The sequence below is a fragment of the Chlorocebus sabaeus genome, chromosome 22 (genome assembly GCF_047675955.1).
Source record: "Chlorocebus sabaeus isolate Y175 chromosome 22, mChlSab1.0.hap1, whole genome shotgun sequence".
Taxonomy (NCBI): domain Eukaryota; kingdom Metazoa; phylum Chordata; class Mammalia; order Primates; family Cercopithecidae; genus Chlorocebus; species Chlorocebus sabaeus.
In genome coordinates this window covers 54,924,169-54,941,385 of record NC_132925.1, presented here as the reverse complement: position 1 = coordinate 54,941,385, position 17,217 = coordinate 54,924,169, and the positions used below count along the sequence as shown (strand labels likewise).

Here is a 17,217-nt window from a genome sequence, read left to right as displayed (position 1 = left end):
TTTTTTCTTAAGACAGAGTATTGCTCTGTCACCCAAGCTGGAGTGCACTGGCTCGATTTTGGCTCACTGCAACCTCCACCTCATGGGTTCAAGCGATTCTCCTGCCTCAGCCTCCCAAGTAGTTGGGATTACAGGTGGGTGTCACCATGCCCGGCTAATTTTTTTATTTTTAGTAGAGATGGGGTTTCACCATGTTGGCCAGCCTGGTCTCGAACTCCTGGCCTTAAGTGATCCGCCTGCCTCAGCCTCCCAAAGTGCTGGGATGACAGGTGTGAGCCACCACGCTCGGCTTCCCTGTAATTTATTCATTCCGCTTTTCCTCTGGTTCTTTTCAATGGTTCCTTCCTGCTACCCCTATCCCCCGGCAGCCCAATGGTTGAGTCCGGTTTCCCCAGGGGAAACCCCTTGGGGCGGATCACGCGGTATCTGCGAGTGGTCTCCCTGGAGGCTACAAGGATCGCTACGCGCCGGGGGCGGGCCCGTAATCGTAGGCGGGGCGCGGGTCCCGAGCTCCGATTGGCCAGGACCGGAGTAAACATCCGGCGGGACGGGGCGGGGCCGGAAGTGGAGGTAGAAGGCGGTGGCTGAGGCGGTTCCGGAGGTTCTGGTGTCGGAGTTGGTGCAGGCAGGTGCTATGGGCCAGCTTGAGGCACACTGAGGGGACGCGGGGCTGGGCCATGGCCGGCACTCGGGCCGCTGCCGCCACCGCCTCGGCGGGGTCCTCGGCCTCTTCGGGCAACCAGCCGCCGCAGGAGCCGGGGCTTGGGGAGCTGCTGGAGGAGTTCTCCCGGACTCAGTACCGGGCCAAGGACGGCAGCGGGACCGGCGGCTCTAAGGTGAGACTGGAAGCGCGATGAGCTGGGGAAGGCCCCTAACTTGGGGAGTTACAGAGGAAAGGCTGAGACCAGGGGTGGGAGAAAGGTAGGAGTGGTACCTCGCCGCTGAGGAAGAGGAGAGAGAGAGAGTTCTCCAGAGTCTGGAACCAGAGTGTAAGAGTCGGACTTGACAACCATAAAAGGAGGAACTGGGGTCAAAATGAGCCCAGCAAAGAGGTCCTTTTTGTTTGAGAAGGGGTCTGAAGGTGAGAGATGAAGCTGAGGGGCCAGGTGCAAAGATCAGAGAGGAGGACCTAAGGAAGGCCTATTCCCTGCTTCAGGTGCCGTAGGATGAGTTGTGTCAGGGAAAAAGCTCTCGAATCTAAGAAAAACAGGGAGACGATTCCTCAGGGTCAGAGGTCAGAATGGAGCCAGGAGGTGAACCCAGTGTGTTGCCCCCTTATAAGGTCTCAGCATAACTTAGGCCCATCCCTTTTCTTCCGCTATAGAGCAAGAAGACAACCCACACTCCCACTCAGTTCCTTCATCAAAAGCAGGTCTCAGTTCCTCTTTTTCCTCCCTTTGGAATTTCCACCCAGTCGTCTTATCGCCAGACCTGGAGGGCTTCCTGTTAGCTCAGACCATCCCCACCCTAAGCACTGGCTGGCAGTGCGGTGGGAATCTTGCTGACCCTGCCATCTCATTCCCCCACGTGGTTTTGGCCGCTTTAGCACCAAGTTTTCCAATGGAACTCTGTTCCATCCTGCACCACAGAACTCTTATTTGGGCCCAGAGGTTACCCTGAGTTGCGATTCTGTAGTTGGCATCTGGTAGTCTCTGAAGTAACCCAGGGAAGACTTCAGTAAGGATTGGACCTGCTCACTCTCCAAATGGCCAAGTAATTTTTCCAAGTATAGTCTGGGGACCTCCTGTTTAATTATCATCTGGGGTACTTTTAAAATTTATGCTTGTGGGGTACTTTGTGAAAATAGAGATTCCATAGTCCCACCCAGTCCTACCAAGTCAGAATTAGCATCCTCCACCTCCCCAGTTCAAGCAATTCTCCCTGCCTCAACTTCCCAAGTAGCTGGGATTACAGGACCCCACCACCACGCCCAGCTGATTATTGTAGTTTTTAGTAGAGATGGAGTTTCCCCATGTTGGCCGGGCTGGTCTTGAACTCCTGAGCTCAGGTGATCCGCCTACCCCAGCCTCCCAAAGTGCTGGGATTACAGGCGTGAGCCACTGCACCTGGCCTTTTTTTTTTTTTTTTTTTTTTTTGAGACAGGGTCTCGCTCTGCTGCCCAGGCTGGATTGCAGTGGTGCAGTCATGGGTCACTGCAGCCTCGAACTCCTGGGCTCGAGCGATCCTCCCACTTAAGCCTGCCAAGTACCCGAGACCACAGGTACACACCACCATGCCTGGCCAATTTTTTTTTTTTTTTAATTTTCATGGAGACATGGTCTCACTATGTTGCCCTGGCTGGTTTCAAACTCCTAAACTCAAGCAGTTCTCCCACCTCGGCCCCCCAAAGTGCTGGGATTACAGGCCTGAGCTGCCACACCTGGCCAGTGAGGGTCTTTTGGTTTTTCTGGTCATTGGTTTTTTTGGACCCCTCTTTCAATTTACATGACCCTGAAGATTAGGGTTGTCATAAGTTAAACCTGATAGTGGCTGCAGCTGGCCTTAATTATCTCTCCAGGCCTTCTGATGTCCTGCAAACTTAGATGTATATGTATTTATATGTATTTATAACTGTTCAGGTAGAACAGGGAGTTAGATCTGTAACTGAACAATCGATTGAGGTAACTCCCTACCCCTTTGAACTAACCTCTTGCAAACTTCTTTTTTTTTTTCCCCCAGATGGAGTCTCCCTCTGTCACCCAGGTTGGAGTGCAGTGGTGCGATCTTGGCTTACTGCAACTTCCACCTCCTGGATTCAGGCTATCCTCCTGCTTCAGCCTCCCTAGTAGCTGGGACTACAGGCATGCGCCACCACGCCTAGCTAATTTTTTAAATTTATATATGTATATTTTTTTGAGACGGCATCTCCCTCTGTCGCCCAGGCTGGAGTGCAATGGCATGATCTTGGCTCACTACAACCTCCGCCTCCCGGGTTCAAGTGTTTCTCCTGCTTCAGCCTCCCAAGTAGCTGGGACTACAGGTGCCCGCCACCATGCCCAGCTAATTTTTATATTTTTAATAGAGGCGGGGTTTCACCGTGTTGGCCAGGATGGTCTCGATCTCTTTCTTGACCTCGTGATCTGCCCACCTCAGCCTCCCAAAGTGCTGGGATTACAGGCATGAGCCACCGCGCCTGGCCAGTGTTACAGTTCTTATGTCTTTTTTTTCTGTTGTGTTTTTCTCTGAACTGTGAACAAAACAAGTAATTTTAGGGGGAGCTCTTTCTTCTATTTCACAAATGAGTTGTGTATAAGGAAACTTTGCAGCTTTTACTGATTGCATGGAATAGAGCTTGTAGGTACTAGTCTATAGCTAAAGAATGGGGAAGAGGGCCAGTACAGTGGCTCACGCCTGTAATCCTAGCACTTTGGTAGGCCGAGGCAGGTAGATTGCTTCAGCCCAGGAGTTCAAGAGCAGCCTGGAAACATGGACCCCCATCGCTATTAAAAAATTTTTGTTGGCTGGGTGTGGTGGCTCATACCTGTAATCCCAGCACTTTTGGCAGGCGGATCATGAGGTCAGGAGTCAGAGACCAGCCTGGCCAACATGGTGAAACCCTATCTCTACTAAAAATACAAAAAATTAGCTGGTCATGGTGGCACGGACCACACCTGTAATCCCAGCTACTCGGAGGCTGAGGCAGGAGAATTGCTTGAACCCAGGAGGCAGAGGTTGCAGTGAGTGGAGACCATTGCAGTCCAGCCTGGCGACAGAGCAAGACTCTTTCTCAAAAAAAAAAAAAAAAAGGAAGAGGCCAGGTGCGGTGGCTTACACCTGGGAGGCTGAGGTAGGCGGATCACTTGAGATCAGGAGTTCAGGCCGGGCGCGGTGGCTCAAGCCTGTAATCCCAGCACTTTGGGAGGCCGAGACGGGTGGATCACGAGGTCAGAAGATCGAGACCATCCTGGCTAACACAGTGAAACCCCGTCTCTAATAAAACTACAAAAAAAAAATAGCCGGGCGAGGTGGCGGGCGCCTGTAGTCCCAGCTACTCGGGAGGCTGAGGCAGGAGAATGGCATGAACCCGGGAGGCGGAGCTTGCAGTGAGCTGAGATCCGGCCACTGCACTCCAGCCTGGGCGACAGAGCAAGACTCCGTCTCAAAAAAAAAAAAAAAAAAAAAAAAAAGATCAGGAGTTCAACACCAGTCTGGCCAACATGGTGAAACCCCATCTGTACTAAAAATATGAAAATTAGCCAAATGTGCTCACTTGAAACCCAGGAGGCTGAGGTTGCAGTGAACTGAGATCGTGCCACTGCACTCCAGCCTGGACGACAGAGTGAGACTCTATCTTTAAAAAAAAATAAAGGCCGGGTGCGTTGGCTCACGCCTGTAATCCCAGCACTTTGGGAGGCCAAGGTGGGCGGGTCACCTGAGGTCAGGAGTTTGAAACTAGCCTGGCCAACATGGTGAAACCCCCATCTCTACTAAAAATAGAAAAATTAACCATGCGTGGTTCTGTGCACCTGTAATCCCAGCTACTCGAGGTGAGACAGGAGAATCACTTGAACCCAGGATGCAGAGGCTGCAGTGAGCTGAGATTGCACCACTGCACTCCAGCCTGGGCGACAGAGCGAGACTCCGTCTCAAAAAATAAATAAATAAATAAATAAAAGAATAGGAAGCTAACCAAGGAAAGTAGTGGATTAGTGGCAGTTTCAGTAACCTGGACCAAGAGTTCGTATGTTTTATGGGTTGTAGACTTCTTTGAATCTAATGAAAGATGTAATCCTCTCCTCCAAATGCTCAACACCCACAATTTCAGATTCATTGTTAGGGAATTAAGAATCCTTCCTGAAGCATACAATATATGGGTTAATGAACTACATATGGGGCCTGTGGCCTAGCATCACATCTTCCCAGCACAGAATAATTATCTCTGAGGTACATGTCTTTCCCAGTGACCTCTTAGGCCATGGACCTCCTAATTCTCACCCTTGGAACCCCATAATTCTCTTTGTGTTCTGGTCTCCTTCTCTGTGCAGGTTGAACGCATTGAGAAGAGATGTCTGGAGCTGTTTGGCCGAGACTACTGTTTCAGTGTGATTCCAAACACGAACGGGGATATCTGCGGCCACTATCCCCGGCACATCGTGTTCCTGGAGTATGAGAGTTCTGAGAAGGAGAAAGACACGTGAGCATCATGTGACCGTAGTGTGCATGTCTGGGGAATCCGTGGCAGCTAATCCGTGTGGCTAGGAAGTCTGTAGCTGGGCAGGGCAGACTCACTTTCCCCAGGTGTTAAGCCTCATTGGCATTTTTATTTACTTCAAGTTTGGACAAGTCAGACTGACAAGGTGGCATGGCATAGAATGAGGGGTTGGGAGTAACAGCCCTTGATTTCTGTTTCACTTCCACCCTAGAGCTCATTGTCCGAAGATAGCTGACTTCACACTTCACTTCTCTGAATATCAGTGTCGCTTTTTTAGAGAGTGTGGTTGGGAGGTACACTGTCAAGACAGGCTTACCAGCGTTTACCATATGTAGCACTTAGGACCCTGAGGTCTAGAATCAGACTGCTTGAGTTCACATCCTGGATTCCCCTTTTGCTGGCTATGCAACTGATGCTGGACAAGGTATTTAACTGCTTTGTCCTTAGTTTTCTTATTGGTAATTCTCTACCTCATGTTAATTAGTTCTTTTAAGGACTAACTAAAATTTTAGAAAAGTGGTAGTGCAGTCCAGAGGATAAATAGGGCTGATAAAGCCTGACATGTACGTTGCAAGAATTAGAAATAAAAGCTACCATTTATGGTGAGCCTACCAAGAGCTGAGTACCTTATGTGGGATAACAATTTGTACCAGAGCAGACACAGAATGCTTGGTGCAGGATGTGGCCTGTAGTTAGTCGGTAAATGGTGTAGTTATTTGATATTGATAAGTACTCAGAGCATGAGGCTCTAGGAAGTGCTATATGTTGATCTCAAAGTTTGCTCCCCTAATCTCCCTACTTCCTGCTGAATTTAAGGGAATTACAGGAGCTGTTGTCAGCACTATCTGTGAAATCCTGGCCCCGTGGGTGAAATGTTGTGAGGAGTACCACAGCAGTCATGCTGCATAGTGCAGTAACCCCTTGCTACTCAAAGCAAGGCTAGCAGTGCACTCAGTAACTTGTTAGAAACGCGGAAGCTCAGGCTCCAGAGCCACTGAGCCGGAATCTCAGCAGAACATGATGTCCAGGTGATTCGAATGCACTACCAGGTTTGAGAAGCGCTGCCATAGGCCAACTGGGGAGAATGGTTAATTCTGCCTGGTGTTTGTGTGTCTGGGAAGAACTGGAATTGGAAGGGTGAGCAGGAATTTCCCTGAAAATGTCCTTAGGGATCAACTCATATAGGGGTCCTGATCATCAGGCCAGGGAGTGTGAACCTGTGGGTTGTGTGTGGGTGTCAGTGGTTTTACTGTGCCGGGAACCCCTGAGCACTTATTAAGATTATAGATTCTCGGCCTGGCCTAGTGGCTCATGCCTGTAATCCCAGCCTCCTTTGGGTGGATCACCTGAGGTCAGGAGTTTGAGACCAGCCTGGCCAACATGGTGAAACCCCGTCTCTACTAAATATACAAAAGTTAGCTGGGTGTGGTGGCACACGCCAGTAGCTACTCAGGAGGCTAACACAGGAAAATCGCTTGAACCCAGGGGGTGGAGGTTGCAGTGAGCCAAGATTGCACCACCGCACTCCAGCCTGGGCAACAGAGCAAGAGCAAGACTCCATCTCAAAAAAAAGATTACTGATTCTAGAGCTTCTCCTGGGCCTTCTGGAATCAGAATTTCCAGCCTACATTCTGTGAGAGCTCCCTTGATGTCTTAAATTACAGTATAGCTTGAGAACCGCTGCTGCAGGCCATGGGGAGCCAGAGAAGGTTTACAGCAGAGGAACAATGCTTTAGGAGTTTAAGCACTAATGCTTTAGGAGTTTAAGCCTTAGTTTCCTCATCTGTAAAGTGGGGATGTCTATAAGAGTGCCCATCTCGGCCAGGCATGGTGGCTCACACCTGTAATCCCAGCACTTTGGGAGGCCGAGGTGGGCATATCATGAGGTCAGGAGATTGAGACCATCCTGGCCAACATGGTGAAACCCCGTCTCTACTAAATATACAAAAGTTAGCTGGGTATGGTGGCACACGCCTGTAATCCCAGCTACTCAGGAGGCTGAGACAGGAGAATCACTTGAAGCCAGGAAGTGGATATTGCGGTGAGCCAAGATCGCACTACTGCACTCCAGCCTGGCGACAGAGCGAGACTCCGTCTCAAGAAAATTAAAAAAAAGAGTGCCCATTTCACAAGGTTGTAGTGGGGTTCTCTAAGAAAAGAATGTTGAGGACTCTTGTAAACAGATCACAGAAATTGTATCACATTCTCAGTTATATAACCTAAGAACTTGGGATCGCCAAGCCTAAAGAATTGGGGTTTGTTATGGCCCCGTTATTTATGGTTCTTAGCTCTTCCTTAATTCCTCCTTCCAGAATTAGGTAAAGTTCGTTTCTTCTTTTTTTTTTTTTTTTTTTTTTTTTAAGGCAGAATCTTGCTCTGTTGCCCAGGCTGGAGTGCAGTGGTGTGATCTTGGCTCACTGCAACCTCCACCTCCTGGGTTCAAGGGATTCTTGTGCATCAGCCTCCCAAGTAGCTGAAATTACAGATGTGTGGCACCATGCCTGGCTAATTTTTGTATCTTAGTAGAGATGGGTTTTGCCATAATGGCCAGGCTAGTCTCAACTCCTGGGCTCAAACAATCCACCTGCCATGGCGTCCCAAAGTGCTGGATTACAGGTGTGAGCCACTGCGCCCGGCCCGGTAAACTTAGTTTCCGGAAACCTTTAAGCTAAAGTTTCTGAACAAGAGGGTTTTGTTTTGTTTTGTTTTGTTTGTTTTTGCCTTGCCGTCCTCTTCCATCCCCTTCTTCCTACCCTCTTTGGTGCTGGCTGGCTGGTGGTTTTACCTCTCTGCCCTGATGATGACATTCTGATATTAAGCTCAACTGTAATCAAGATGGGTTTTTTTGTTTTTGTTTTTAATTAAGATGGGATCTGGAATGCAGTGGCACAATCATGGCTTGCTGCAGCCTTGATCACCTGGGCTCAAGTGATTCTCCCACCTCAGCCTTCCAAGTAGCTGGGAATATGGGCACATACCACCCCTCCCAGTGGATTTTTTAAAATTTTTAGTAGAGACGAGGTCTCACTACATTGCCCAGGTGGGTCTCCTGAGCTCAACAGATTTCCTCACCTCGGCCTTTCAAAGTGTTGGGATTAGAGGTATGTGCCACCACACCCAACAGAGTGGTTCTTTTCTATGTTCATTTTATGAGTGAATCAACTGGGGATCTTTCTACAATGCAGAGATTCAGTAGACCTGAGGTGGGCCTGACATTTGGCATATTCTAACAAGCTCTCAGGTAATACCAAATGTTACCCTTCAGTAACATAATAGTACATTGAGGAACCTAGTTGTGGTTGTCTTGTAGAAGCTTTTCCTGAAAGGAAACAAGTTTAGTGTTGATCCCTTAAAGAGAAAGAAACTAATATTTATTGAGTACCTGCTGTTTGGCAGGTATTGAGGTTTTACATAGATGAAGTTGAAGCCCAGAGAAGTAATTTGCCTTTGCCCAAGATCACAGAGGTAGTAAGCAGAGTGGGGTTAAAAGCTATGTTTCCTGACTCTATACCTGTCTGCCTTTTCTTTCACCACCCCGGCTCTCCCACTTTGTCTAGCAGAACCTCACAGTCAGGCCAAGGCCACTATGGAACATCATTAACCTTAGAGGAGCTTGTTGGAGTTTGCTTTTACTTTGCACTCCTTGCAAGGCCTTAAAGTGTTACTGAAGTGATATTGAGTGGGTGATGCCTACTTGTTGAAAGGGGGGACTTCGGGTGTGTTTGGGTGGGAAGAAATAGAATTTTTTGCTTTTTCACTGTCTGGCTTGGCTGTTACTATGATGCTGAATTAAACTGAATAGACTGAATAAAAAATAGACTGAATTAAACAGGGTAGAATTGGATTTAAGCAATGTTTTGGTCCTGTTAAGGAACCTCTCCAATTTGGTTCATCATCTGGGAATAGAAGCCTGGACAGGGATCCCTGAATAGCCAAGACATGTTTGTCAACAGTGTTCATTCAGTTGCTGCTGTGTAGTAGACCTCAGGGATCAAGTTGGACGCCAAATAGATGAAGTCCTTACCAGTAGGTCTAGTGGGAAACAGTGTCCAATAAAGAAACAATAACTGTTAATAAGAGCTGGAATTAGGGGAACTACAGGTGAGGCCCTGTGGGATAGTGGTTAAAACCTTGGGCCCAGTGGCTACCCACCAGGGTTTAGAATCTCAGCTACCCTGTTTACCTGTTTACCTGTTCTGTGACTTTGGGCTAGAGATTTCATCTCATTAAACTACCTCATCTGTAAAATTGGGTAAGTGAGGACTGAGTGAGATAATGTGGGTGTAAGCTTTACTTTGTGCCTCTTATCTATTAAATAATATCAGCAGTAACATCTCAGAAAGTTTTGGGGCACATCATAGGAATAACCCACATAGTTTGGTAAGTGTGATGCCTGTCTGGGAAAGCTTCCCATTGGAAATAGGCGATAACAGCATTTTCTTCTGTATTTGAAAATAGTTTGGCTGGGCATGGTAGCTCTTGCCTATAATCCTAGTTACTTGGAGGCCAAGATGGGCGTTTCACTTGAGCCCAGGAGTTTGAGACTGAATTAAACTGAATAGACTGAATAAAAAATAGACTGAATTAAACAGTCTGGGCAACATGGTGAGACTTTGTCGCTACGAAAAATACAAAGCATTAGCCAAGTGTCATGCCATGTGCCTGTAGTCCCAGCTCCCTGGGAGCCTAAGGTGGGAGGATCACCTGAGCCCAGGAGGTCAGCTGCAGTGAACCACGGCGCCACTGCACTACAGCCTGGGCAACAGAGGAAGACTTTGTTGGGAAAAAAAAAACAATCTCACTACCTGGTAACATCTTGCCAGAAATTTCAGTGCATACATTACAAATGTAAATACGGAAGCCTACATTTATCCCTTCAAATGTGAGTATTATGTGCCAGACACAGCTCAGTGCTTAGCACTGCAGTAAAAGAATCCTAAGGACAAGAGATAATAAAAATAAAAACAGGAACTAGTGAGAGAACAGAAACTGAATTGCTGCTTTTTTTTTTTTTTCTCACAACGGAGTCTCATTCTGTTGCCCAGGCTGGAGTGCAGTGGCGCAATCTGCTCCCTGCAACCTCTGCCTCCTGGGTTCAAGCAGTTTTCCTGCCTCAGCCTCCCGAGTAGCTGGGATTACAGGTGCGTGCCACCACGCGTGGCTAATTTTTGTAGTTTTAGTGTAGACGGGGTTTCACCATGTTGACCAGACTGGTCTTTACCTCCTGACCTCAGGCAGACTGCCGCCTGAGCCTCCCCAAGTGTTGGGATTACAGGCATGAGCCACTCTGCCTGGCCAGAAACTGAATTGGCACTTGATATAGGGGAACCGGTAAAGGAACCACTGGCCGGCCTAACAAGAAAAGCTGGGTCATTACATTAAAAGACCTCCCTAGAGGAAACTGCTGATGTGTCCTCCACCAGGGGTTTTTTGTTTGTTTTTAACAGAAGTTTAGCCTGAGAAATGCAGCTTGGTTTTGAGGATAGAACTCAACCTGGGAAAATAAGATGTAGGCAGGATTCGGAGGGCTGGTATGAGCTGAGTGAGAGTCAGTTGCAACATATGGTGCTGGCCAGATCTGTGACATTGGCCATGGGCCAAGTAAGTGGGAGGAAGGCCATTGTGGCAGTACTAAAGGTGCTTGGTTTTATGTTCTCGTGGGGTCTAGTTAGGCAATTAATTGGTACTGAGGTGCCTTTTGATTTCATAGAGAAACTGGGTGAGGGGAAGGCAGCACACTCTGGTTCTCTGTCAGCTTGTGTGCCTAGGCCTGCCTGGTGGGTTGTTGCCACCCTATGGGCACTTTGCTTGCTTGCTTTCTTTTTTTTTTTCCAGATGGAGTCTTGCCCTTCGCCCAGGCTGGAGTGCAGTGGCACGATCTTGGCTCACTGCAAACTCAGACTCCTGGGTTCAAGCAAAAATTCTCCTGCCTCAGCCTCCTGAGTAGCTGGGATTACAGGCATGTGCCACCATGCCAGGCTAATTTTTTGTATCTTTAGTAGAGATGGGGTTTCACCATTTTGGCCAGGCTGGTCTTGAACTCCTGACCTCATGATCCACCTGCCTTGGCCTCCCAAAGTGCTGGGATTACAGGCGTGAGCCACCACACCTGTGGGCACTTCTTTGCAAAGGCACCCCAGCCTCTTCAAGTTTGCCATTCTTCCTCCTCCTTTGAACAGAAAAAAAAATTTAATTACAAAAATTATATCTTATAGGAAAAGACACCATGGGAAGCTCAGTCCTCTTTTTATACCCCTTTGTTCTCTTTCCAGGATCATCAAACTATTCATTCTGGTTTTTATTTGAAGACTGCTTTTTAACTTCATTTTCAGACCCCCATTTGATAGTAGTTATATTGTCAAGCCACAATCACCTATATATATATCTTCTATATATATATCCTGTTATCCTATATATATCTTCTCTATATATATATCCTATATATCCTATATATATCTTCTATGTATCTTCTGTATATGTCTTCTATATATATATCTCCTATATATATGTCTCATATATATATATATATTTTTTTTTTTTTTTTTTTTTTTTTGAGATGGAGTCTCGTTCTGTCACCCAGGCTGAATTATAGTGGTGCAATCTCGGCTCACTGCAACCTCCACCTCCTGGATTCAAGCAATTCTCCTGCCTTAGCCTCCCATGTAGCTGGGATTACAGGCGCCTGACACCACACCCGGCTAAATTTTTTTGTATTTTTAGTAGATATGGGGTTTCACCATGTTGGCCAGGCTGGTTTTGAACCCCTGACCTCAAGTGATCTGCCCGACTTGGCCTCCCAAAGCACTAGGATTACAGGTGTAAGCCACCATGCCTGGCCCCTAGATATATTTTAAGTAAGAGTTCGGCAGTAATTTAAAGACTTTGTGTTTTTATTAACCCTAACAGCATCCAGATACATTTAAAGAGGTACTGCAAGTATGTGGAAGTCACTGATTTATTCCTTCTGAGATAATATTTGGGTGCATGTGTACAAGAGAAGCTGTGTAATAACATGCAGATTCCTAGAAGGATTAGGATGTGAAAGGAATTAAATTCCCTCTAGGAGTTGGTCTGAAAGCTCAACCCTTTTAAGGAAGGAACGTGAGTGTCTTTCCTTCCTTCTGCTGGGTTACTCTGCATGGCTGGGAAAGCTTCCTGCTCTAACTTTCCTGCCTCTTATTTCTCTTGCTACCAGAAGCTCTGACTGGCTGATGTGAGCTTTGCCAAAGGTTGGTAGGTGAGAGTGAACCCTTATTTTAGGGAAGTGTGATTTGATATGGGTGTGACTTGCTGGAGCTCACTTCTAAACCTGACTCATGTTCTAGAAGCTCACTTACCAAGCCCAGTGCGTTAACTACTACACATCCCTGTGTCACACATGGCTTCTCTTATGCCTCCTTTGCTGTGTGTGCTGTTGGCCATATGGACTGTGAAAGCAGAGGCCTAGAGCCATGTGGACCAAGAAACGTTATCTCATTCTGCCCTCTAAAACAGCACTCCCCAACCTTTTTGACACCAGGGACTGGTTTCGTGGAAAACAATTTTTTCACAGCAGGGAGGGGAAAATGATTTCAAATGAAACTATTCCACCTCAGATCATGAGGCATTAGATTCTCTGCAACCTAAATCCCTCACATGAGGAGTTCACAATAGGGTTCGAACTCCTATGAGAATGTAATGCCACCGCTGATGATCTGACAGGAGGTGGAAGTCAGACGGTAATGCTCATTTGCACCCTGCTCACCTCCTGGTTCCTAATGGGGCACGGACTCGTACTGGTCTGGGGCCCAGGGCTTGGGGACTGCTTGCTCTAAAAGATCACAAAAATCTATATTCAGAGTTATGTAAAAAATAGATAAATACTCAAAAAAAAAGGTCCTGTGATTTCCAGAGAGGGTCCCCAGGGCATCAGGTCTTATCCTGGGAGTTAAAAATTGGAAAACCCAGACATAAGATCCAGTTTTCTGTGTATATTTTTGAATTTTGTGTGTCTTCAGTTTAGCTCACCTTTTTTTTTTTTTTTAATAATCTTAAAGGTTCAGAAATCAGAGTGATTTAAATTTTAATACCTATAATTAGCACTTTTTTCTTTTCCTGAAAAACTTAATATATCTCATGCCTGTAATCCCAGCAGTTTGGGAGGCCGAGGTGGGCGGATCACCTGAGGTCAGGAGTTTGAGACCAGCCTGGCCAACATGGTGAAACCCTGTCTCTACCAAAAATAAAAAAATTACCCAGGTGTGGTGGCTCACACCTGTAGTCACAGCTACTCGGGAGGCTGAGGCAGGAGAATCACTTGAACCCGGGAGGCGGAGGTCGTGGTGAGCCAAGATTGTGCCACTGCACTCCAGCCTGGGCAACAGCAGTGAAACTCTGTCTCAAAAAAATAAATAGATAGATAGATAGATAGATAGATAGTCTCAAAAAAAAGATGGATGGATGGACGGATGGACGGACGGACGGACGATAGATGATATAAAATTTCGGAATGACATTTAATTTCAAGCAAGCATTATATACACAGATCTGGTATGGGGGTCTGTGTGAATAAACAAATATATACAAAGTTCCCACTTTAAAGTCAGCTTGACCTGCTTCTCTTGCCTGTGTGTTAGGTTTGAGAGTACCGTACAGGTGAGCAAGTTGCAAGACCTCATCCACCGCAGCAAGATGGCCCGGTGCAGAGGACGGTTTGTCTGCCCAGTAATCCTGTTCAAGGGCAAGGTAAGGCCCATACCATAGCTTCATGTTCCAAGACTCTCTTCTGGAGTAGCTGACTTAATGCAAAGTATAGGGTCTTTTTTTCCCTCAACATTTAGTAGCCAAGCATTGGGTGATTACTGGGTGCCTGGTGTTGTGGGAAGCAGTCCAGAGAAACAGACCAATTCTGACTGAAGGATGGTTCTAGGTAGGGAAGGGATGTCACACCAGCGTACCCCACCCCGTGTTCTAGAGCCAGACTGCCTGGATTCAGATCCTGACTCTTATTTCCTGCCTATGCAAAGTCTCCTTTTCCTCTCCTATAAAATGAGAACAATAATCACCTATTTCAAAGGTTTATGGATTAGATTAAATCAAATGAGTTCATATATTGTTTGTAATATATGGTTCACCAAGTATTTATTGTATGTTGTGTGTCAGACACTGCTTCAGGCCTTAAAATACATCATGTAAAGCAGACAAAAATCTTTATTCTCATGGAGCTTATATTCTAAGGACTTTTGTTAATTTGGCTGCCCAGTATGGTTTCATTTTACTTACTTTTTGGTGTAAGGAATGTGCCCATTTCATTGCAGATGAAACAAAGGCTCAGAGTGACTAAGTAACTTCCCTAAGTACAGGGTACACATCAGGGCAGAGGATGAAGGGAATTGAATGAGGAAGGCTGCAGGCTGAGCCATTGTGAAGTTTGAGCAGGGAAATTCTGAATGCAAGTAGCAACTGGGGGAAAATTGGTCCAGGAGGAGTGGACTGACATACAGAGAGCCTCAGAGTGGAAGGGAGCGGAATTCAGTCTGTTCATTTAGCCAGTATCTGAGTGCCTCAGTGGTCAAGGGCAGGGCAGTGGGGAGAGTCTTGACTGTTGTCTCAGTCCCTGGTATGCCTTTTTTGTAAATTGGGAAAGGGGAGGAAGGAAGGGAGACTCTGCCAAAGGCTTTCTTTGGCAGATCAGTTTTCAGAAGTATGTATGGAAGTTAGGCCCTAGAAATTGATCTTCTTAAAGCTGTTGCCACTTTGGAAAATTTTCATGTTCCCGAAAGTTATTGGAGCTTTTTTTTTTTTTGAGATGGAGTCTCTCTCTGTTGCCAGACTGGAGTGCAGTGGCCCAAACTTGGCTCACTGCAACCTCCACCTCCCAGGTTCAAGCAGTTCTCCTGCCTCAGCCTCCCGAGTAGCTGGAATTACAGGAGCGTGCCACCACACCCAACTAATTTTTGTATTTTTAGTAGAGACGGGGTTTTGCCATGTTGGCCAGGCTGCTCTCGAACTGCTGACCTCAGGTAATCCGCCCGCCTTGGCCTCCCAAAGTGCTAGGACTACAGGCATGAGCCACCACGCCTGGCCTGCAGCTTCATTTTAAAAAGTACCACCCTGTGCAGCACAGTGCTCGTCATTAGAAGTTGCACAGGAGATACTCCAACCAGTGTTTACCAGTGTTTCTGTAGAACAGCAGTTTAAGGATATGCTTGTGAAAAGCATTCCCTGTCAAATAAGAATTAGAAATACTGCATACTAGATTCATAAAGTAGATTGTTAAATGTATGTTGATATAGTTAAAGCTCTGAGAAGTCTTGTAGCAGAGAGGCCTGTGTTAGGTCAGACACGTGGCTCACAGCAGGCACTTAGGAACTAGTATGATGGTGGCAGCATTATTATTACCAACACTACTTTAGGGGCACCAACCTCTGCCAGGTTGAGGAAGAAAGAGAAGTGTGTTAAGAAATGCTTGCTTCTACAACCTAAATGTCCAACAGATGATAAAGAAAATATGGTACATGTACGCAATGGAGTACCATTCAGCTGTGAAAAATAATGAGATCCTGTCATTTGTATCAGCATGGATAGAGGTCATTATTTTTTTTTTTTTTTTTTTTTTTTTTTTGAGACGGAGTCTCACTCTGTCGCCCGGGCTGGAGTGCAGTGGCCGGATCTCAGCTCACTGCAAGCTCCGCTTCCCAGGTTTATGCCATTCTCCTGCCTCAGCCTTCCGAGTAGCTGGGACTACAGGCGCCTGCCACCTCGCCCGGCCAGCTTTTTGTATTTTTTAGTAGAGACGGGGTTTCACCGTGGTAGCCAGGATGGTCTCGATCTCCTGACCTCTTGATCCACCCATCTCGGCCTCCCAAAGTGCTGAGATTACAGGCTTGAGCCACCGCGCCCGGCCACGGTCATTGTGTTAAGTGAAATAAGCCAGGCACAAAAAGACAAACTTCACATGTTCTCACTTGAAAGCTAAAAAAAATTAACACAATTGAACTCATGAAGATAGAGAGTAGAATTATGGTTACCAGAGACTGGGAAAGGGTACTGGCAGGGACACGGGGGAGGAGTGGGGATGGTTAATGCGTGCAAAAATATAGTTAGAATGAATAAGATCTAGTATTTGATAACACAAAAGGGTGACTACAATCAACAATAATTTATTGTACATTTAAAAATAAGAGTATAATTGGATTGTTTGTAACATAGAGGATAAATTCTTGAGGTGATGGAACCCCATTTACACTGATGTGATTGTTATGCATGGTATGCCTGTATCAAAATATCAGCCGGGCGCGGTGGCCCACGCCTGTAATCCCAGCACTTTGGGAGGCTGAGGCAGGCAGATCATGAGGTCAGGAGTTCGAGACCAGCCTGGCCAACATAGTGAAACCCCATCTCTAATAAAAATACAAAAAATTAGCCAGGCATGGTGGTGGGCGCCTGTAGTCCCAGCTACTCCGGAGACTGAGGCAGGAGAATTGCTTGAACCCGGGAGGCAGAAGTTGCAGTGAGCCAAGATCATGCCATTGCACTCCAGCCTGGGTGACAGTGCCAGACTCTGTCTCAAAACAAAAAAAAAACTCATATACCCCATAAATAAATAAATGTACCCACAAATATTTTTAAAACTTAAGTACTTCCAGCAGAAACAGAAAATCAAATACCACATGTTCTCATTCATAAGTGGGAGCTAAACAACAGGTATGCATGGTCGTAAAGGTGGAAACAATAGACACCGGGGACTCCAAAAAGGGGAGACTGGAGGAGGAGGAGGCAAGGGTTGAAGAATACCTATTGGGTACTATGTTCACCATTTGGGTGATGAGTTAACTAGAAGCCTAAACCCCAGCATTACACAATATATCCATGTAACAAACTTGGACGTGTACCCCTGAATCTAACGTGTAGGAAAAAAGAAATACTTGTGTTCTGCTTCCTTCAAAACGCAGTTCAGCGTGGCTAGTGCAACTGAGAAACTAAGGGTTATATTTTACTTCATTTCAATTTAATTTTTAAGGCTTGAAGCAGTATAAAAGTTTGTCATTGTTAAAAAGAACTTTGAAATGGGCCCACATTTCCCT

At 46.5% G+C, this 17,217-nt stretch overlaps 1 protein-coding gene across 13 annotated transcripts in view; it reads left to right on the top strand.

The window, feature by feature from the left end:
* Positions 1-549: 549 nt before the first annotated feature.
* Positions 550-17,217, top strand: part of MTMR14 (myotubularin related protein 14) — a 53,776-nt gene continuing 37,108 nt past the window's right edge. For 6 of the 13 annotated variants that reach the window (XR_012090592.1, XR_012090591.1, XR_012090590.1 and 3 more), the window contains exons 1-3: positions 550-836; positions 4,986-5,134; positions 13,768-13,876. Coding sequence is in view for 4 of the 13 variants with exons in the window: in XM_007985134.3 (XP_007983325.2) it covers positions 678-836; positions 4,986-5,134; positions 13,768-13,876 (417 nt within the window). In the remaining 9 variants the exon portion in view is untranslated. The remainder of the gene's footprint in view (positions 837-4,985; positions 5,135-13,767; positions 13,877-17,217) is intronic. The other 7 variants (XM_073009895.1, XM_073009893.1, XM_073009891.1 and 4 more) reach the window with 3 other exon arrangements.